This window comes from Diadema antillarum, unplaced genomic scaffold (assembly GCF_040938485.1).
Source record: "Diadema antillarum isolate AM-2024a unplaced genomic scaffold, OU_Dant_1.0 scf00000035, whole genome shotgun sequence".
Taxonomy (NCBI): domain Eukaryota; kingdom Metazoa; phylum Echinodermata; class Echinoidea; order Diadematoida; family Diadematidae; genus Diadema; species Diadema antillarum.
This window is the reverse complement of record NW_027270924.1, coordinates 1,371,787-1,395,013: the sequence shown is the minus strand read 5'-3', so window position 1 is coordinate 1,395,013 and position 23,227 is coordinate 1,371,787. Positions and strand designations below refer to the sequence as shown.

Below are 23,227 nucleotides of genomic sequence, written 5' to 3'. Positions count from 1 at the left end.
CAATCCGGTGGTGTAGAGGAGTACAGTGTCGGAACATTTCGCGCGGGCCCCGTCTTCCCTCCTTCACTTAACCCGGGCATCACGGATCACCGTAGCCGTAAAAATACATCTTATCAGTACAACAGCCACAGCTAGATCAGTCTTTTTCGGCGGTGAGGACGATACTGAGGAGCAGGAGGAGGTGAGAGATAGGCAAGGATAGCTGAGGATAGTTAGAAAGAAAGAGGGAAGAAAAACCAGGCAGAGACTCAGTGGGGGTGGCTCTATTACACTTACAAGCAATATTTTAGCGCAAGAAGCTGTTCCCCCAACCCTCTAGCTAACCCAATCAAAAACATCTTAGGCAAGAAGGAAAGAAATTACATCGACAATTGTACTCAATTTCATCTCCGGTCTTCGCGAAATGAGAACGTCTCTTTGAAAGACGGTAGAGAGAGGAAAAAAAGACTGTTTTCAGAGAAAGAAAGAAAATAGAAAGGCCGACTCGTCCTGGTGCATAACGCCTCTTGTCAAAGCAGAATTCCGTCTCGGACTTTACTGACGAGCAGGGCAGAAAAAGCGAGGTAATTACGTAGTTACTGCTACATCAAGCGGGCGACGGTGCGAGAACGTGAATAGTTTATTATACCCGTGCTTCAATAATAGCCCATCCCCGCACCTGTGCATACAAGAGACCCTGGTAGAGACAGTAAAGCAGCGGACTGTGTCCCTAGATGAGCCCCCAAAACTCTCCATCGGCCACAATCATGTCGCACTCACAGGACAGAGCCCAAATCATCGATAAAGGTAAGTGCTGTTCCTCTCCCACCCCATCTACGCTCTCTGAGGTTAGACCTAATTGATTTTTATAATTTCAAGTGCTCCCCGTAATGGATTTCCCCTAACCCTCAATGGGTCCGCAATCGTATTAAAACCTTCACGATTATCTTCCCACCTAACACTTTTTTTCTCTTTTTTTTTTCTTCGGAGGCGTGAAACTTTCGTCAGTCTATTCTCTTTCCCGTCATCGTCTCTCTGTGTGTGATTGTGTGCGAGTGTGTGTGAGAGTACGGAGTATTGATCAGATAAAAACCGGCACACCGGTGTCTTAAAAGCTCTCGCACTTGATGAATTAGTTGATTGAAGAACGCAGAAATTGCACGCGCGGTTTTTCTAATCAGCAATATTTATCTGAGGAGAGCACTTTCCTCTAAACATGCTAAATTTGGCACCTGCCCGGAATGAGAAGTGGCGATTGGTCAGTTGGAACACAATGAGATATCAGCGACAACATATTGTCATTTTATTTTTCATCTTCTCGAGGTATTATCCGAGCTGCAGGCTGTGGGTTCTTTTGCAAGGAGTAGTATATTCAGTCAAGACCTAATCATTTATCTTCTGAAGGCAGAATACGTGAATATTTGCTCGGGGTGGTTCGTCTCGTGTTGCAGTTTACGAAGAGCAAACATACATCAACTTTCGAATGTGCGTTCGTCACCTTAGCATTTTTCACACACGTGCACAATTGGGGGACAAAAACAGGAAACCTTTCAATTGCGTAATCTATTTCTTCTTCTTCTCTTTCTTCTTCTTCTTCTTCTTCTTGGCATTTTCTGTAACATGCATCGACTAAGATTGTTATTGGTGGTTGAAATGTGGCAGCGGTATAAAATGCACCTCCGCAGGCACACATGCGGAGGGGTTACACGGGAGATGGAGAGTTGGAATTTGATGCAATAGACGCTGAAAGCTAGATTCGTTCACAGTGATAGAGCCAAATCACGCCGTGATGTTTGTATTTTGAAATCTTACAAAATGGTTTGTGAAAATAGCATCTTGCTTTGTACTTGTACGAGATAAACGACCTCGGATTCATCTCAGTCGTTATTCCTTCATCACTCCTTCATCACTCGAGAAATGCTTGAGTGCATGGAAGACCCATATTCGATAGCTAATGGATGTGGATGTAGTTACAAACACTGCGTCTCTATGGGCATGCATCAACGTATGAACATGATTCGAAAAACGCAGTGATATATTAAAAATGATGTATTATTATGCTGTTGTGCTAACGTAAATCTGACGTCAGATATGATCATTGTTTTTATCAGAAGGCTCGCTATTTGCCCCGTAATGATCATCTTTGCTTTTGATGAATACGACTGTGGTTGATATGAATGTGCGTGTAATCACTGGTCCCGTTTGTGTCATATTCATATCAATAGATATTTAAGTATTCTGATATTTCCAAGTGAGCGTGCTCTCTCTCTCTGTGACCTCAACGCATTAACTAGGGCATTGTTGAAGTGATTGTTAGGCAGTGCTTCTTCAGTCAACTCTCGAATGAGCTTGTATCAAATTGAAATAATCATGAAGACCCTGTAGCTACAAATTGCCCTCAAAATGTATCTGTTGCGAATACAAGAGATTTTAGATCAACCCCAAGCAGTCAACTCTCTAAATCCATCATAATATGCTTTACTCTTTGTCAGTAGGGTGATTTAGTGAGGGAATGTTGTGTCGAAACACAATTAGGCCCTTGCGTGTTGAAAGCACCCCGAATATTTCGATGCGAATGATATCGTCGCTGAAATTCCACATGCAGATAGAATTTCGAATTAGGAGTAGGAACACGAACGATATAAATAATTACAGTGCCTTCTGAATGAACCGGAATCGTTCCGTCTTCACCGTGTATTACTAATATATAGCGTAGACAGATTTAAAGACTAGGACATTCATTTCTTTTTTTTTTTCCAGGGTCTTGGTTTTTCCTCAGAGTCAGAGTGTGAGTTTGTTAATCATTCATAAGAGGGTTCATTTCTTCTTAGTTTGCTTCTGTGGGTTTTCTTCTTCTTCTCCTTCTTCTTTTTCCCATTCTCTAAAGAAGTGTGACAAATCAGTCAAATTTGTAGCCACGCGGGATTTTCCGCTGTGTACGTGACAAATGTGTATCATTCCCGAGGCTGGCCAGTACGAGTTGCGCCGTTCCTCGGCACACGTGGGAGCAGACGATGTGCGATGTGTAATTGCGTTATTTCTCATGTGTCGTAAACCTGATGACGTGCTCTGTATTAACTCGCCCATGACTGGTGGCAAATATGCTGCATTAGATGTCAATGGCATTTCTAAAGAAGTGGCCCTGTGCGGATTAATAGAACACCCCCCTCCAACGTGTTTGCAGACATCATTCAGAGACCAGAGATAGGAAACTAATGGAATCATAAGTCCAGGGGTATGTGCGTCTCCTAGATTGTTTTGCGACGTTATTATTTACACTCTCTAGAACCGGTTGTGTGTGTTGAAGTTGATGAAATTTAGGAAAAAATATCCATTATTGTACTGTGTATCATGCATAGAGCTTTAAAAAGACATTTGTTTAATTTACAATATACGTGAAAAAAAACCTAATAAAATCACGGGCCTACATATTACACTTTTTTTACCCAGAAGAAGAAGCAGAAGAAGAAGAAGCAGTGATTTAAGTTTTAGCATGTCTATTCCAAAATAGAGAGGGGATAAGACGCAATACTGCCTTTTTCTACCTATACACCCCTTTGATAGTATCCGGCTGTCAGAAATCGAACAATACTGTTAATTATAGAGAAAACCTACCGGCCTAGATAATTCCTAAAACCCACTCTTTGCGCTCTACTCTTCTTCTACGTCTCGTCACCCCACCCCATTTTTCTATTTGACTCACTTGGCTCTATTTTCGTGGGTGTACGCCCATGGAATTTGACCATCGCAACCAGAAGAATCCTCCTTTACCAGCGAGATGATTGTATTCATTGTGTTTATGGAGCCGAGGAGGATTCGTAGTCCAATTACCCCCAAAACAACCAAACGCCGCATTGTTCAAAACTATCCCGTGAACCCGCAAACAATGCCCAAACTTCTCACGCTCACGGTGATTCCATCAGCATCTCTCTTCGTCTTCTTGGAACGTCCTCTCAATTAGAGAGAAACATTTGGAGGTTCAGAAATCGTTCAACACAATAACAATGCCAACCTTTACCGTTTCAGTGCGAAGGGGGTGACAAGAATATGAACGGGCACAATAGGGGTGAACAGGAAATTAAGAAGAGGGAGAAGGGGGGGGGGGATGATGAGAGGGGAAGGCAAATCTACGTTCCAACACTAATGAGGACCGCTACCCTTCGTAATGGGCGTACGCCTCCCTTCACCTCATTAGCAGGGCGCGAAATCGCCGCGAGGTGTTCCTAATGTGATTGTCTCGTGGCCGCTCGACCCCGAGCAATTAGCGAGTTCTGTTATTATCCCGGCGCTATGGGAGCTCCGTCGGGTCCTGCGGTTCCAAACAGGGGAGGCCCCGTGTCACTACTGTTTATGTGCAGCTTCGAAATGGCGTTCTCCATCGGCCGATCGGTAGCTGCGTAGTGTTCAACTTCACCGAGTGAGGTCTGGTCTGACACGGGAGCGGTATGTTCCTGTGGTGGCATCCGCTTACCGGCTCGGAACATCAGGCTTGATCACTACTATTGTTTGCACGGTTTGTATCGAACCTTTTCAAACGCAGTGACATTGGCCAGAAATTGTCTAAGAAACTCATTCCACCTATGAAAAGAAGAAGAAGACGAAGAAAAAAAAAGATATTCTCTTGTAACTCGGACAGCGAAACAAGTAGAGCGTGCGATTGTATGGTTTGTTAACGTACGCAGTAAAGCACAATATACCCAGTAAGATTACAATATAGTGACCAGTGATTTGCTGTAGAGTTGCCATTATTCATGAACAAGACCGAGAAAGACTCTAGTGAACACGACGGAGCCACTATTTTGTTGCAAACATCCCTTCCATCAATCCGTTTTAGCTGAAGCTCTCGTTCGAGCGCGCGCTTTCTCTCTTCATCATGCACCCAGACCCACCTCAGAAACGAGACGCACGAATCCGTCCCAGATGCCACTGCGACTGCAGCCATTACTTTTGTTCGAGCTATTATAACCCCGGGCAGCGAAGTGATGGAAGATGTAGAATGTAGTGGATCGATAGAGACAGTCAACATAATCCGTTAATGACACATAATGAGGATTGCATTGCCGATGATACTCAATAATACTTATTCTGTTTCAGTAATCAGCCTCTTCGTGGTCGATAGTTAATTTCGAGTGCTAAACAAATTCGCTCCAACTTCTCTTTTTCTTCTCTTTTACTCCGTCATAATTTGGGTGCGAGTACATGGAGTGAACTTCAAGAACGGAGTAATGCGAGCGATGATGGAGTGTTTGTGTGCCTGTATATTATGATGTATTGGGCTTTATGACTCAATAACATTGATCATGGTTGGAGTTGGGGAGAAACAGAGTTACTTGTACTTGAATTCTCGATATATAACCCGTCTTTCCGCGACTATTCATTCTGACTCGGAAAGAAATGAAAGAGTATCTCTTACTGTGGGTAAGGTGTACACGACAAAACAATGCAGAATGACGAGTATTTAAGATATACTCTCTTTCAATTGGTCCGGATATTTACTCAGCAGATGAAAAGAAGAAAAAATAGTGTGATGTCACCTGCCTCGTTTGAGAGACAGGACTCTTCAAGAATGGAATTGTGGGAACATTGGTCATTCGCCATAAGAGTGACATACAAAAGTGAAATTAAGAAAAGACCACACCACAATCCGACACACACTTAACAACAACAACAAGGACAACAAAAGGGGTAAAAGATGAGTGACGAGGTCTAGAAGGGATGACATATTGGTGGTGTAACTATTTGCACGAGACAACGAGACACTTGAGCACTGTCGCCTTGTTTGAGTGACGTCTCGGCAGGTCTCACTAGTCTTTGTTCAAGACGTAAGCAGACGCTAGTCTCGATCTCATTTCTGTTTTGGTTCAACTCCCCTATTAAGACTGCATTTCTTATTGACGGGTATAATAGATCCTTTCAAAGAGCATTTTGTCTGCATTCTAAACACAGTGATTGTTCCCGCTACTCTCCAAACGCGTCAAGCTCATTGGTCAGAAAATTTTCCCGTCGACCGTCTGACGACATGAAGTCAGACAATAAAGGATTGGAGTTTAAGATACCAGTTAACCGTTACCCAAACCTCCGCTCTCCACCTTTTGAGAGGTGCGGAGGTGAAAAGCGGCGGAGGAGGGGGAGGGGGTCGAGGGCTGAGTGCAAGTGTAAGAATAACCAATTAGTTGATAGGCTTAGGAGTTAAGACTGATTGACAGTCATGGTCAAGGTTCTTCATTAGTGCTCTGTGCGCCCTGCCCCGCTGTTGTCAATTAACAACCTTTGTGCGTTAACTCCCTAGTCTAGTCTTACATCAGTGCTTACAGCATAGTATGTGGCATACTGGAAGAAAAGGATAACGATTCATACAGCAAAAACACACTCTATTTTATGTAAAGTATCCATGATGCGTTGATCCTGCCGTGACAGTTGATGTTATTGTTAATATCATTTTAATTACTATCAACCGTTTTTGTTTAGCGTTAAACACCGGTGAGAACTGCATGGGCATCTTTATGTTATGCTCTTTTGTGTTGGCCATGCATATAGACATCAAATGAGAAACACTTTGAAGAACAGAGAAAAACAACTCTACTGCAACATTTAACATTTGCTATAAATGTATAACCAGTGGGTCTTTGTCAATTCCAAGTTTTAATTTTTCCTCTTTGGGGAATAGATGGATGTTTGATCTTAATGTCAGCCGGTTTTCGAAACAAACCCACGCAATCTGCTCAATAAGTAATTCAACTTCCAATAACTACGTGACAAAATGATGACACTAAACTCTAATGTAGTAAGCTGATACGCGTTTTAAAGGGATAGTAAAGTTTAGGTGGAGATGAAGAATGAGCTTTTTAACTTTTTGCAAGATACCAAGAAACCACTTATGAAATAGTGCAGAGCATACCATTCTAAGAGGAATTCAGAGGGTTTTTTTTTTTAATGAAAATCGGTTTTGGAATGGCTGAGCGATGTAAAAACAAAGTGAAACAAAGCGATCGTAATAAAAAGTGGGTCTCACCTTTTATTAAGATCGATCTTTTTGGATATCTCAGCCAATTTGAAAAACCAATTTTCATCAAATAAACGTTGAATTCCTCTTCGAATTACATGCCCTTTCGCATTTCATAAGAGGCTTCTTATTATCTCACCAAGAAATGTTTGAAACGCGAAGGTAGGTCTCAACCAAAACTATGCGATCCCTTTAAAATGTTTAAAAAAAAAAGCTCATAATGTCCTGATAATGAAATGTATGACGTATTCTTGAAGACAACCGGCGTACGTGACAGAAAACTGGTGACAAGTTTTACATGGAAACATTGAGAATCATAGAGTGACATCGTTCTCGACATGGTTATTTCACACCAGCTACCGTTGAGGGCGACAAATAGTGTTATTACTGTCGCTCGTCGACACAGTCAATTACAATCCTGTCAGAAATCATCGAAAAGTTTCGATTCCCGCGCGGTGGTATAATTTCCGACGGATTAGGTCACAAGATTAACATCGAGAAAGTGTGTCTCAATTAGGCCCCTTGATGATCTCCAAACGACGGTGAAAGCGACAATGACGCAACTAAACATCCATATCTCTCGATGCGATATACCCGAAGGAATTCCCTATTTGCGCAAGTTTTCGTCTCGGGATACTCAAAATTGTATGTTTAATCACCTTGGAATTTCATTGAAGTCTCATCAAAATGTTATCCCTTTATTCTGCGCAGTTTTTTTTCTCTTTCAAAGATTGTAAGATTCCGCGATGGCAATGCCTACCGATTTCCTGCCATATATTTTCGCTCCAAAATGTCATGTGCCGAGGTTCATTTAAGCTTTCCGTGTACACATTCCGCCGTTAGATTATGAGAGATCTTATCTCACCTCCTCCGTTTATGAAACGTTCTACACCTAGCTACGTGGTTTCATGTCATTTTATTGTGAGATTTTTGCTATGTCAATATTGTCTTATGTAGCTACAAAATGAATTGACATTGTACTCCGAACTTGTAAAGAGCACAACACGGCCGTTTTTTTCTAAGTCCCACAATATTAACATCATAGATAGATGAAATAAACGGACATGTAAGCGCACGCAGACAGGGAAGTAAGTAAAGCGTTGAGTCAGTGAGGTAGGCGATTTCCATTTTAACACTACTTATACAAGACATAGAGCTGTATAAAAGTGAAATAAGAAAGAAACTATGAAAGAAGACGAAGAAGAAGAAGAAGAAGAAGAAGAAGAAGAAGAAGAAGAAGAAACAGACCCAATCCCAACCCAAAACAAAGCCGAACTTATGAAAGTAACTGAATCTTTGTTGTCATACAAAACCCCAAGAAAACTGTGAAATGAGTGCTTGTATAAAGACCCAACAAGACGCCCTATTGCTGCTTATTTCCTTGTTCACCAGGGGCTCAAAGCCATTTGGACCCCTTCGAAAGCTAGATAATCGACCCGTCTTGCACAATTCCTTTAAAAAAAGTGATGAGCGAGAAAATGTTGAAGGCATTGGAAGGACATTGTGTTTGATGACCTTACAATCGTCAAGGGAAGTCAGATTTATATATATATATTTTTTTTTCACATAATGGAAGATCTTCTTCTTTTCACTGCAAAACTGAGAACGAAAATAGTGAGAATTGGTTCGCGCCAAACATTCTGGAAGTGCCATTAAATTACCATTGGAAGCACATGACGCATCAAGCATGTATGAAAAATGCACGCTCGTTTCTTTTGCACTATTTGATTAAAGTTGCTCCTCTACCATTGGACGGTCCCAGGAGGTGATTTGGAATGATATCTTTGATTAGTTTCTCGTCTTAATACTACCAACTGTGCCATCATTGAGTTCTGCTCTACTTGTGACGTATTCAGCGCTCATGCTTTGTCACATCATGCGATCGTTTAATTCATGGTAATAAAGCGCCGAAAATTGTCAGATTTTTCTTTCCACGTCATTGAAATTCTCTCTCTCTCTTTTTTTTTTTTTTTTTTTTTTGGGGGGGGGGGGGGAGGGAATGGAGTGTAATAGTCTTTACTTACTGTAAACGAATACAGTATCAATCTGACTGGACCCGACAAACTACGACAGGGAAACAAAGTAGAACTCTGTGGTCATTCATATGATTGAATACATAACTAGTCTTTATGGACAAATGGATGGAATCCTAAAACTTGAAACTTCTTTATGGTGGAGGGGGGGGGGGGGGGGGATAGTATAGATTTCCGGTGAATTTATTCGGACCCCGGAAAAAAAGAAGAAGAGAAGAAATCCATCCTTTACTCTCGGAATATAGGATGAGCATAATAGTGACATGGATTTAGTTTTTTCATTTCTGTTTTTGAAAAAACCCTATCGAAGTATACAGTAAGATTTCATACGCGATGTGTGGAGACATAATTCCAATTTCTAATTTTCGTCAACAATGCAAATTCCGTGACCTTTGCTAAAGGGTTATACGATCTTTTGTTTAACAGCTGTTGAGCCACCTTGATAAAGCTATTATTGTACCTCTCAGTTTTACCTGAAGATTCTTTTGCCTCTTCGAGCACTTCTGAAATTCTCTCGAATTTAGAGCGAAATATCTAAGTGCAGAATAGTTCACCTTAGCGTGGACACGGGATTATCATTAACCGATGATTTTTGAATTAAACACAACTTTTGACGCATAAGTAAGGCCAACACAGATAAGTTTATTCAATACATAAATTACTAAAGCGTGGTTTTACCGCACAAAAATATTAATAGTTAAAACTTACCTGTCTTCCAATTTTACCAATACTTTACAGACGATAATCTTGACTTTGTATCCTTCCCCATCATTGCTTGTTATCGCATAAAATTGTCTTTGCATGAAAGCGTCTGCGCTTGTTTCAGTAGCTGTTAGATGAAGGACTTAGTATGGGGTATTAGAAGCATGCAGTTTGAATATGGATACATACATGTACAGGGGCGGATCCAGGGAGGACCGCAACCGGCGCACGCCCCCCCCCCCCCTTTATTTTTTGTTGAAACAAAAGAAATTAAAAGAAAAAATGGGGGAGGGGTGCGTGCGCCCCCTTTAATTTTGTAAACGCGCCCCCTCTTTACGGAATTCCTGGATCCGCCCCTGACATACAACACACAAAAGAATGTGAACACGTAAAATCGTAGAGCGAAACATGTTTGCGTTAGTTGCGTAGAGTATAATACAAATGCAAACATTATTGAAGCGTGTAGTGGAGTAAATTACAGTATTTTGAGCTATGTACGCATGAGCAACTGAATATGTGTAATGTGAGGCCTTTTTGGAGTGTCTCCTAATACTTACCAGAGTTTGCATTTTATTTGAATAATAAAGTAGCGCGTGCTAGAGAATGCAGCACTGTCTGATATATATGTATATATATATATATATATATATATATATATATATATATACATATATATATACACACACATTTGGTTTGTATTAATGGTTCTTTTGTAACGTAGCTTTCATAAATACATGTTGTTACTCAATACTGCATAAAATCAGTTTTGCGTAACACAATCGCACGCGTATTTGAAATGTGATTATGGAAGGAGATTAAATGTACACGAACAAAGTCGTGAATCTGCTATGCGAAGATTTGTGCACTTCCATCAAACCAGGGAAACGTGATCTTTGTCAATAAGAACTGAGTAAATATGGAATGGAACGGACTTGAGAGAAAGGAGTAATAGGGTTGCTCAAGGATAACGAGAAAGCTGAATGTACAGCGCATGTATTTCTTCTCCCGCTCTAATGCATACTTAAGCTTTAGCGATGCTAACGGATCTTAGGTTTGTAAGCTATGGATAGCGCGGGGAAAAAGGTTTCTAATTCGATATTCATATTATTTCATCTCTCTGTGGCTAAACAGCCAGCTTGGTCTCCGCCATTTTTCCAATCTCTATAATGGCGGCCTGAAATTCTAGACGCGTTATTGCAGTGAGTTTCGCATTACACTTAAAACCGTAAACAAGTACTACAATAATTGCCCCACTTTAGGCACTGCGCTCCTCGCATTTTGCCTGGATTTGTCGGATATTTAGCCAATTTCCCCGAAGCGGAAATTAAGAAATGCATTGCACTTCTTTAGTTTTCCAACTTTCTTTCTTTCTTTTTTTTTCGGGGGGGGGGGGGGGGGGGGGGCGGTAGAGACTTTTCTGCCATTCCATGCTTCTTCCACATTCCCATTGCGATTGGAGAGTGGAATATTTCAACTCGCAGGGATCTCCCTGACTTCTTCTTCTGTCGTATAGTTCCCGAAGAAGGTTGTTCACTCGCTGTGAGGCATTTTCTATTATTTTTGTATTTGTTTTGTTTTTCAAAGACTCGGAATGCAAATAACCCGTTAAGTGGCATGGAATGCAATGTGGACCGAAGTGCATTAACCACCCATTAACCACCGCAATCCAGATCACTCGTTTCTTATTCCGTTTGTAATTGTAACCGAACGCAAAGGCACTTAGGCAAATATTAATATGAAAGTGATATTCCAATTACCGGTGAAAATGTCTCGCTCACGTATCTCCGTCCGCCTTCCTTCCTCGTTGCCCCCCTCCGTCACGGTCTTCCGTCCTTCGGCCCTCCACTGCCGTGGGTCTATTCGTCTTCGTGACATCCATGTGAGGTACGGTTGTATTGCAAACCGCGGCGGGCTTTCCCATCCCATTCGCTCCCTGCATCATCTGGCTGCGCGCGTTTTGAAGTGCCGAGGATTGCATTCAGAAAAAGCTCGTCTATTTGCATTTCCATTCATATTGGCGACATCGACGAGTGTACATTTTTCATCAGTAAAGTCTGTAGAAGAATCATAAAGTAGGTTTGTTTGTGTGTGTGTGTGTGTGTGTACGCAATTTTGTGTTGTAAAATTCCTGGAGTGCAATCCGAAATTCCATATTTTATACGTAAATTGAGAACAAGCTTTTGCTTGACAAAAATATAACATGTCACACAAGATGTATGATATACATACACATACATACACACACACACACACACACACACACACATATATATACACACACAATGTATATGTATATATATATATATTTACGTTCATGTGTATGTGTGTGTGTATGTGTTTGTATTCGTTTCATTGTGAAAACGATGTGACATCAAACGGAATTCCAACAAAAATATAATAAACTAGAGATTGTAATTTGTCATCACTGACAAATTAAGGTGATCCGATTTTTTTTTTATCAATGATTCGAGTCCTGATCGCAATAGGCATGACCATACAAGTTTCATCTGTGTTTAGAGACATTGGCCGTGTGATGTTTGCATTCTCATTTAGAAAAGGGAGTCATATCTGCCATCTTTGGTACCAAATTCTGTATACACTGAATAACGAAGATACAGCAATGAATACATATGACCTTTGACCCACCTTTGCACTCCCAAGATTGCATCTGATGAAATAGTGGTTATTTTGTGAAATGATTCTCGCGACATCGTCTATACGTGTGGAAAATATGGGAAAGATAGGACAGGTATTCACTAAGATACAAGATGAAACATTTATGACCTTTGACCCTAATTTACATACCCAAGATGTTGTCCGATCTAGTAGTTGTTATTTTATGAAATAATGTACGAGACATGAACTAAACATGTGCAAAATATGGGGGTGATAGGGCGTGTTTTTCTTGAGTTATTGCAAAGAAAGTTGCAGAAAGAAAGAAATATCTCAATACATAGAAGATAAGCTTTAATTTCAACCAATTTTTTATCGTAATTCCGACATCGTATGAAAAAACGAAGGAAATGAAACGATAGCGCAAAGTCTCAGCTACAATATATTAAAATCTGGGAGAAATTCACCGAAGGGTAAGTGAGCTAGTGCTCGATAAAGACAATCATGTCAATTTTCACATTAAAGAAAATTCCCTCCCATAGAGATAACACGCCATAACGAAGATACAAAAAGAAGTACATATGACCTTTGACCTCAATTTGCACAGACAAGATGGCATCTGAGTAAAAAGTGATTATTTTGTGAAATGATCCTTGTAACATGGTCTTTGCGTGTGCAAAATATGGGAAAGATAAGACATGTATTCACTAAGATACAGGGTGAAACACCTATGACCTTTGACCCTAATTTACATACCCAAGATGGTGTCCGATCAAGTAGCTGTTATTTTATGAAATAATTCACGTGACATGAACTAAACATGTGCAAAATATAGAAGTGATAGAGGCCGTTTTTCTTGAGTTATTGCAAAGAAAGTTGCAGAAAGAAAGAAATATCTCAATACATCGAAGATAAGCCTGAATTTCAACCCAATTTTTTGACGTGATTTTGACATCGTATGAAAAAACGAAGGGCACACTTACGGTTGCGTAAAGTCTCAGCTACAACATATTAAAATCTGGGAGAAATTTACCGAAGCTTAAGTGAGCTAGTGCTCGATAAAGATAGTCATGTCAATTTTCATTTCCAGAAAAACTGCACTCCCATAGAGATAACACGTAAACTGGTCAAATTTGACAAGATTACTTTTAATCCATTTTTACGAGGTGATACCGTTATCCAATCAGAACACTGTAATTTTATGTTTGAAAGAACATTAAATAAGCTACATCATACTAAAATCTGGGTGAAAATTGACAAAGGACTAGTGAGATACGCTCGAATGAACTTGAAATTTGATGACGTCATTTTGAAAATTTACTTTTTTTACTTTATTAAGAAATTTGATATCTTTTAATCATTTTGTCAGCGTTGCCAACCCATGAAATGACATGTACAACTCATCAGTTTTCAAAATATGTATAGAAAATGGGGGGTCACCGTCCATCCTGACGAGTAAAATCGGATTTAAAATTGGCAGTTTTTTGGCATAGTTGTACTGTATATCGCCATTGACGCGCGCGCGGAATTTCAACTTTGACGGGCCCGTATGACGTCATATGGAGTCGGATTGACTTGAAACTTGGTAGAAATATTCCTTGACATTTCAGGCAGCCGATACGTGTGAAAAAACGGGAAATTTCTATTGCATATAAGCTGTGCGTGCGTATATGCGCGCGCGCGTACGCGTCCGTCCGATTTTTTCAATTTTTCAAAAAATGCTCCAAATGGTCTGAAACGTGTGCAAAAAAAATTTGAGCTCGATTTGAGCATACAAATATTTCAACGCGCGCGTACGCGCACGTACCAAGAGAAAATGTGAATTTTGAGAATATGAGTAGAATGCGCATAACTTGAAATATATGTGACGTAAATTTCATTGAAAAACTTCATTCCATTAATGAGATATGACTGAAAATGTGTTTTCATATAATGACGTCATAGTGACGTCACGGTCGACTGATCACTTTGATTTTAGTTCGATTGCTGTCTTTGGGACACGATACATACATGGTATAAGTTTGAAATTGATAGGCAGAGTACTTTCTGAGCTAACCTCTGCACAACTTTTGGGGAGAAATAAAGAAAGAAGAAGAACTAGAGATTGTAATTTGTCAAGACTGACAAATTAAGGTGATCCGATTTTTTTTTTTTTAATCAATGATTCGAGGTCTGATCGCAATAGGCAACACCATACAGGTTTTATCTGTGTTTAGAGACATTGGTTGTGTGATGTTTGGATTCTCATTTAGAAAAGGGAGTCAAATCTGTCATCTTTGGTTCCAAATTCTGTATACACTAGATAACGAAGATACAGCAACAAATATATAATTTAGGCATGACCATACAGGTTTCATTTGTGTTTAGGGACATTCGCCGTGTGATATTCGGAATCTCATTTAGAAAAGCGAGTCAGATCTGCCATCTTTGGTACCATATTCCGTATAACACGTCATAATAAAGAGACAGAATGAAGTATATTTGACCACTGACCTCACTTTGCACAGCCAGGATGGCATCTAAGCAAAATGTGGTTATTTTGTAAAATGATTCTTGTAACATGGTCTTTGCGTGTGCAAAATATGGAAGAGACAGGACATGTATTCACTAAGATACAGAATGAAACATTTATGACCTTTGACCCTAATTTACATACCCAAGATGGTGTCTGATCAAGAAGTTGTTATTTTATGAAATAATGTACGTGACATGAACTAAACATGTGCAAAATTTGAGGGTGATAGACGCTGTTTTTCTTGAGTTATTGCAAAGAAAGTTGCAGAAAGAAAAGAAACATCTCAATACATTGAAGATAAGCTTTAAATTCAACCACGTTTTTTAACGTGATCCCGACATCGTATGAAAAAAACGAAGGGTAAAATACAATAGCCCAAAGTCTCAGCTACAACATATTAAGATCTGGGAGAAATTCACCGAAGCATAAGTGAGTTATTGCTCGAAAAAGATTGTCATAGCTTCATTCGCAGAAAAACTGCACTCCCATAGAGATAACACGTCATAATGAAGATACAGAAAGAAGAATATATGACCTTTGACCCCACTTTGCACAGACATGATGGCATCTGAGCAAAAAGTGGTTATTTTGTGAAATGATTCTTGTAACATGGTCTTTGCGTGTGCAAAATATGGGAGAGATAGGACATGTATTCACCAAGATACAGGATAAACATTTATGACCTTTGACCCTAATTTACATACCCAAGATGGTGTCCGATCAAGTAATTGTTATTTTATGAAATAATGTACGTGACATGAACAAAACATGTGCAAAATATGGGATTAATAGCCATTGTTGTTGTTCATCTATTGCACAGAAAGTAGTAGAAAGAAAGAAAAATAAAGAAAAAATTATGTTATTTTCATAGAAATTTGAAGGAGAAGCATGAAAAAATTAGAAAAAGATAAAGTTAGGAAAGGAGATTAAGACTAACTAAAGACAAAAAAAAGGAAAAAAAGTGTTCAAAAAAAAAAACTGGCAGGGGTGAGCATCGAACCAGGGACCTTAGGATTACGAGTCGGATGCGCTATGCAATGACCTATTTCATGCTCCATAGGCCCTGTGTATTAAGCAAAATGACGCTGCATCGAAGCCACATGCAATTTTTCAACCAAGTTTTTCGATGTGATACCAACGTTGTATGAAAAGATGGAGGTCACACTTTCGATAGCCCAAAGTCTCAGCTACAACATACTAAAATCTGGGAGAAATTCACCGAAGCATAAGTGAGCTAGTGCTCGAAAAAGAGAGTCATGTCAATTTTCACTGCCAGAAAAACTGCTCTCCCATAGAGATAACACGTAAACTGGTCAAATTTTACAAGGATACTTTCAATCCATTTTTACGAGGTGATGACGTTATCCAATCAAAATGTTGTTATTATATTGATGAAAGAACATTTCATAAGCTACAACATACTGAAATCTGGGTGAAAATTGGCGAAATTTAAGTGAGATACGCTCGAGTGAATTTGAAATTTGATGACGTCATTTGGAAAATTTACTTTGTTTACTTTATTAAGAAATTTGATATCTTTTAATCATTTTTTCAGTATCGCCAACCCATGAAATGACATGTACAACTCATCAGCTTTTAGAATATGTCAAGAAAATGGGGGGTCACCGTCCATCCTGACGAGTAAAATCCGATTTAAAATTGGCGGTTTTTTGGCATAGTTGCACAGTGTATCCCCATTGACGCACGCGCGGAATTTTGAATTTGACGGGCCCGTATGACGTCATATTGAGTCGGATCGACTTGAAACTTGATAGAAATATTCCTTGACATTGTGGACATCCGATCCGTGTGAAAAAACAGAAAATTTCTATTGCATATGAGCTGTGCGTGCGTATATGCGCGCGCGCGTACGCGTCCGTCCGATTTTTTCAATTTTTCAAAAAATGCTCCAAATGGTGTGAAACGTGCGCAAAAAAAATTTGAGCTCGATTTGAGCATACAAATATTTCAACGCGCGCGTACGCGCACGTACCAAGAGAAAATGTGAATTTTGAGAATATGAGTAGAATGCGCATAACTTGAAATATATGTGACGTAAATTTCATTGAAAAACTTCATTCCATTAATGAGATATGATTGAGAATGTGTTTTCATATAATGACGTCATAGTGACGTCACGGTCGACTGATCACTTTGATTTTAGTTCGATTGCCGTCTTTGGGACACGATACATACATGGTATAAGTTTGAACTTGATAGGCAGAGTACTTTCTGAGCTAACCTCTGCACAACTTTTGGGGAGAAATAAAGAAAGAAGAAGAACTAGAGATTGTAATTTGTCATCACTGACAAATTAAGGTGATCCGATTTTTTTTTAATCAATGATTCGAGTCCTGATCGTAATAGGCATGACAATACAAGTTTCATCTGTGTTTAGAGACATTGGCCGTGTGAGGTTTGGATTCTCATTTAGAAAAGGGAGTCATATCTGCCATCTTTGGTACCAATTCTGTATACACTGAATAACGAAGATACAGCAACGAATACATATGACCTTTGACCCACCTTTACACTCCCAAGATGGCATCTGAGGAAAAAGTGGTTATTTTGTGAAATGATTCTTGCGACATCGTCTATATTCGTGTGCAAAATATGGCAAAGATAGGACAGGTATTCACCAAGATGCAAAATGCAAAGTCTTAGGTACAACATAAAATCTGGGAGAAATTCACCGAAGGGTAAGTGAGAGCTAGTGCTCGATAAAGAAAAGCATGTCGATTTTCACATTAAAAAAAAAATCCCTCCCATAGAGATAACACGTCATAACGAAAATACAGAAAGAAGTACATATGACCTTTGACCTCACTTTGCACACCCAAGATGGCGTCTGAGCAAAAAGTGGTTATTTTGTGAAATGATCCTTGTAACATGGTCTTTGCGTGTGCAAAATATGGGAAAGATAGGACATGTATTCACCAAGATACAGGATGAAACATTTATGACCTTTGACCCTAATTTACATACCCAAGATGGTGTCTGATCAAGTAGTTGTTATTTTATGAAATAATGTACGTGACATGAACTAAACATGTGCAAAATATGGGATTGATAGCCATTGTTGTTCATCTATTGCACAGAAAGTAGTAGAAAGAAAGAAAAATAAAGAAAAAAATATGTTATTTTATAGAAATTTGAAGGAGAAGCATAAAAAAATCAGAAAAAGATAAAGTTAGGAAGGGAGATTAAGAATAACTAAAGAAAAATAAGAAAAAAAGTGTTTAAAAAAATGAAAAAAAAAATTGGCAGGGGTGAGCCTCGAACCAGGGACCTTAGGATTACGAGTCGGATGCGCTATGCAATGACCTATTTCATGCTCCATAGGCCCTGTGTATTAAGCAAAATGACGCTGCATCGAAGCCACGTGCCATTTTCAACCAAGTTTTTTGACATGATGCCGACGTCGTATGAAAAAATGAAGGGCACACTTACGATAGCTCAAAGTCTCAGCTACAACATACTAAAATCTGGGAAAAATTCACCGAAGCAAAAGTGAGCTAGTGCTCGAAAAAGAGAGTCATGTCAATTTTCACTGCCAGAAAAACTGCTCTCCCATAGAGATAACACGTAAACTGGTCAAATTCTACAAGGATACATTCAATCCATTTTTACGAGGCGATGACGTCATCCAATCAAAATGTTGTTTTTACATTAATGAAAGAACATTTCATAAGCTACAACATACTGAAATATGGGAGAAAATTGGCAGAGGATAAGTGAGATACGCTCGAGTAAACTTGTAATTTGATGACGTCATTTTGAAAATTTACTTTTTTTACTTTATTAAGAAATTTGATATCTTTTAATCATTTTGTCAGCATTGCCTACCCATGAAATGACATGTACAACTCATCAGCTTTCAATATATGTAAAGAAAATGGGGGGTCACCGTCCATCCTGACGAGTAAAATCGGATTTAAAATTGGCAGTTTTTTGGCATAGTTGCACTGTATATCGCCATTGACGCGCGCGCGGAATTTCAACTTTGACGGCCCCGTATGACGTCATATTGAGTCGGATTGACTTGAAACGTGGTATAAATATTCCTTGAAATTTCAGACATGCGATCAAAGTGAAAAAACTGGAAATTTCAATTGCATATGAGCTGTGCGTGCGTATATGCGCGCGCGCGTACGCGTCCGTCCGATTTTTTCAATTTTTCAAAAAATGCTCCAAATGGTCTGAAACGTGTGCAAAAAAATTTTGAGCTCGATTGGAGCATACAAATATTTCAACGCGCGCGTACGCGCACGTTTTAAGAGAAAATATGAATTTTGAGAACATGAGTAGAATGCGCATAACTTTAAATATATGTGACGTAAATTTCATTGAAAAATTCAATTTCATTAATGAGATATGATTGAGAATGTGTTTTCATATAATGACGTCATAGTGACGTCACGGTCGACTGATCACAATGATACATTAGATTTGCCGTCTTTGGGACATGATGCATACATGATATAATTTTGAAATTGACAGGCAGCGGACTTTCTGAGCTAACCTCTGCACAACTTTTGAGGAGAAATAAAGAAGAAGAAGAAGAAAAACAAAGAATCCGTACAGATACAGAAGGTGATCCGAGAGGATACTCGGATCACCTAACTAGAGATTGTAATTTGTCATCACTGACAAATTAAGGTGATCCGATTTTTTTTTTTATCAATGATTCGAGTCCTGATCGCAATAGGCATGACCATACAAGTTTCATCTGTGTTTAGAGACATTGGCCGTGTGATGTTTGCATTCTCATTTAGAAAAGGGAGTCATATCTGCCATCTTTGGTACCAAATTCTGTATACACTGAATAACGAAGATACAGCAATGAATACATATGACCTTTGACCCACCTTTGCACTCCCAAGATTGCATCTGATGAAATAGTGGTTATTTTGTGAAATGATTCTCGCGACATCGTCTATACGTGTGAAAAAAATGGGAAAGATAGGACAGGTATTCACTAAGATACAAGATGAAACATTTATTACCTTTTACCCTAATTTACATACCCAAGATGTTGTCTGATCTAGTAGTTGTTATTTTATGAAATAATGTACGAGACATGAACTAAACATGTGCAAAATATGGGGGTGATAGGGCGTGTTTTTCTTGAGTTATTGCAAAGAAAGTTGCAGAAAGAAAGAAATATCTCAATACATAGAAGATAAGCTTTAATTTCAACCAATTTTTTATCGTAATCCCGACATCGTATGAAAAAACAAAGGAAATAAAACGATAGCGCAAAGTCTCAGCTACAACATATTAAAATCTGGGAGAAATTCACCGAAGGGTAAGTGAGCTAGTGCTCGATAAAGACAATCATGTCAATTTTCACATTAAAGAAAATTCCCTCCCATAGAGATAACACGTCATAACGAAGATACAAAAAGAAGTACATATGACCTTTGACCTCAATTTGCAACGACAAGATGGCATCTGAGTAAAAAGTAGTTATTTTGTGAAATGATCCTTGTAACATGGTCTTTGCGTGTGCAAAATATGGGAAAGATAGGACATGTATTCACTAAGATACAGGGTGAAACACTTATGACCTTTGACCCTACTTTACATACCCAAGATGGTGTCCGATCAAGTAGTTGTTATTTTATGAAATAATGAACGTGACATGAACTAAACATGTGCAAAATATAGAAGTGATAGAGGCCGTTTTTCTTGAGTTATTGCAAAGAAAGTTGCAGAAAGAAAGAAATATCTCAATACATCGAAAATAAGCCTGAATTTCAACCCAATTTTTTGACGTGATCCCGACATCGTATAAAAAAACAAAGGGCACACTTACGGTAGGGTAAAGTCTCAGCTACAACATATTAAAATCTGGGAGAAATTTACCGAAGCTTAAGTGAGCTAGTGCTCGATAAATATAGTCATGTCAATTTTCATTTCCAGAAAAACTGCACTCCCATAGAGATAACACGTAAACTGGTCAAATTTGACAAGATTACTTTTAATCCATTTTTACGAGGTGATACCGTTATCTAATCAAAATATTGTAATTTTATGTTTGAAAGAACATTAAATAAGCTACATCATACTGAAATCTGGGTGAAAATTGACAAAGGACTAGTGAGATACGCTCGAATGAACTTGAAATTTGATGACGTCATTTTGAAAATTTACTTTTTTTACTTTATTAAGAAATTTGATATCTTTTGATCATTTTGTCAGCATTGCCACCCCATGAAATGACATGTACAACTCATCAGCTTTCAAAATATGTACAGAAAATGGGGGGTCACCGTCCATCCTGACGAGTAAAATCGGATTTAAAATTGGCGGTTTTTTGGCATAGTTGCACTGTATATCGCCATTGACGCGCGCGCGGAATTTCAACTTTGACGGGCCCGTATGACGTCATATTGAGTCGGATTGACTTGAAACTTAGTAGAAATATTCCCTGACATTTCAGACAGCCGATAAGTGTGAAAAAACGGGAAATTTCTATTGCATATGAGCTGTGTGTGCGTATATGTGCGCGCGCGTACGCGTCCGTCCAATTTTTTCAATTTTTCAAAAAATGCTCCAAATGACCTGAAACGTGTGCAAAAAAAATTTGAGCTCGATTGGAGCATGTCAACATTTTAACGCGCGCGTACGCGCACAGTTTGAGTGTAAACTGAAATGTGAGAAAATGTGTAGAATACGCTTGATTTGAACTATATGTAACGTAAATTTCATGGAAAAATTCCTTTCCATTAATGAGATATTAATGAAAATGTGTTTTCATATAATGACGTCATAGTGACGTCACGGTCCATTGATCACAATGATTTTACAAAATCTGTCGTCTTTGTGACATGATACATATATGGTATAATTTTGAAATTGATAGGCAGAGGACTTTCTGAGTTAATCTCTGCACAACTTTTGTCCAGAAATAAAGAATCAGTACAGATACAATAGGTGATCCGAAGGATACTCGGATCACCTAACTAGAGATTGTAATTTGTCATCACTGACAAATTAAGGTGATCCGATTTTTTTTATCAATGATTCGAGTCCTGATACTGCAAAGTCTCAGCTACAACATATCAAAATCTGAGAGAAATTCACCGAAGCATAAGTAAGATAGTGCTCGATAAAGAGAGTCATGTCAATTTTCACATCTAAAAAATTCCCTCCCATAGAGATAACACGTCATAGCGAACATAGAAAAAGAAGTACATATGACCTTTGACCCCACTTTGCACAGACAAGATGGCATCTGAGCAAAAAGTGGTTATTTTATGAAATGATCCCTGTAACATGGATTTTACGTGTGCAAAATATGGGAAAGATAGGTCATGTATTCACCAAGATACAGGATGAAACATTTATGACCTTTGACCCTAATTTACATACCCAAGATGGCGTCTGATCAAGTAGTTGTTATTTTATGAAATAATGTTCGTGACATGAACTAAACATGTGCAAAATATGGTGGTGATAGGGTATGTTTTTCTTGAGTTATTGCACATAAAGTTGCAAAAAGAAAGGAATATCTCAATACATCGAAGATAAACTTTAATTTCAACCAAGTTTTTTCACGTGATCCCGACAACGTATGAAAAAACAAAGGGCACACTTACGATAGCCCTACGTCTCAGCTACAACATATTAAAACCTTAGAGAAATTCACTAAAGCATAAGTGAGCTAGTGCTCGATAAAGATAGTCATGTCAATTTTCATTTCCATAAAAATTGCACTCCCATAGAGATTACACGTAAACTGGTCAAATTTGACAAGGTTACCTTCAATCCATTTTTTCGAGGTGATGTCGTCATCTAATGAAAATTGTGTATTTAATTTATGAAAGAGCATTTCATAAGCTACAACATATTGAAATTTGGGTGAAAATTGGCAAAGGATAAGTGAGATACGCTCGAGTAAACTTGAAATTTGATGACGTCATTTTGAAAATTTACTTTTTTTACTTTATTAAGAAATTTGATATCTTTTAATCATTTTTTTCAGCATCGCCAACCCATGAAATGACATATACAACTCATCAGCTTTCAGAATATGTAAAGGAAATGGGGGGTCACCGTCCATCCTGACGAGTAAAATCGGATTTAAGATTTGCGGTTTTTTGGCATAGTTGCACTGTCTATCGCCATTGACGCGCGCGCGGAATTTCAACTTTGACGGGCCCGTATGACGTCATATTGAGTCGGATTGACTTGAAACTTGGTAGAAATATTCCTTCACATTTCAGACATCTGATCACAGTGAAAAAAATGGGAAATTTCGATTGCATATGAGCTGTGCGTGCGTATATGCGCGCGCGCGTACGCGTCCGTCCGATTTTTTCATTTTTTCAAAAAATGCTCTAAATGGTCTGAAACGTGTGCAAAAAAATTTTGGGC

The 23,227-nt window shown here is 38.8% G+C and overlaps 1 protein-coding gene across 1 annotated transcript in view; it reads left to right on the top strand.

Annotated features, from left to right (window-relative positions):
• Positions 1-215: 215 nt before the first annotated feature.
• Positions 216-23,227, top strand: part of LOC139743830 (LIM domain transcription factor LMO4-like) — a 107,613-nt gene continuing 84,601 nt past the window's right edge. Inside the window, exon 1 of the mRNA XM_071654288.1 lies at positions 216-786. Coding sequence (XP_071510389.1) covers positions 714-786 — 73 coding nt within the window. The 5' untranslated portion in view covers positions 216-713. The remainder of the gene's footprint in view (positions 787-23,227) is intronic.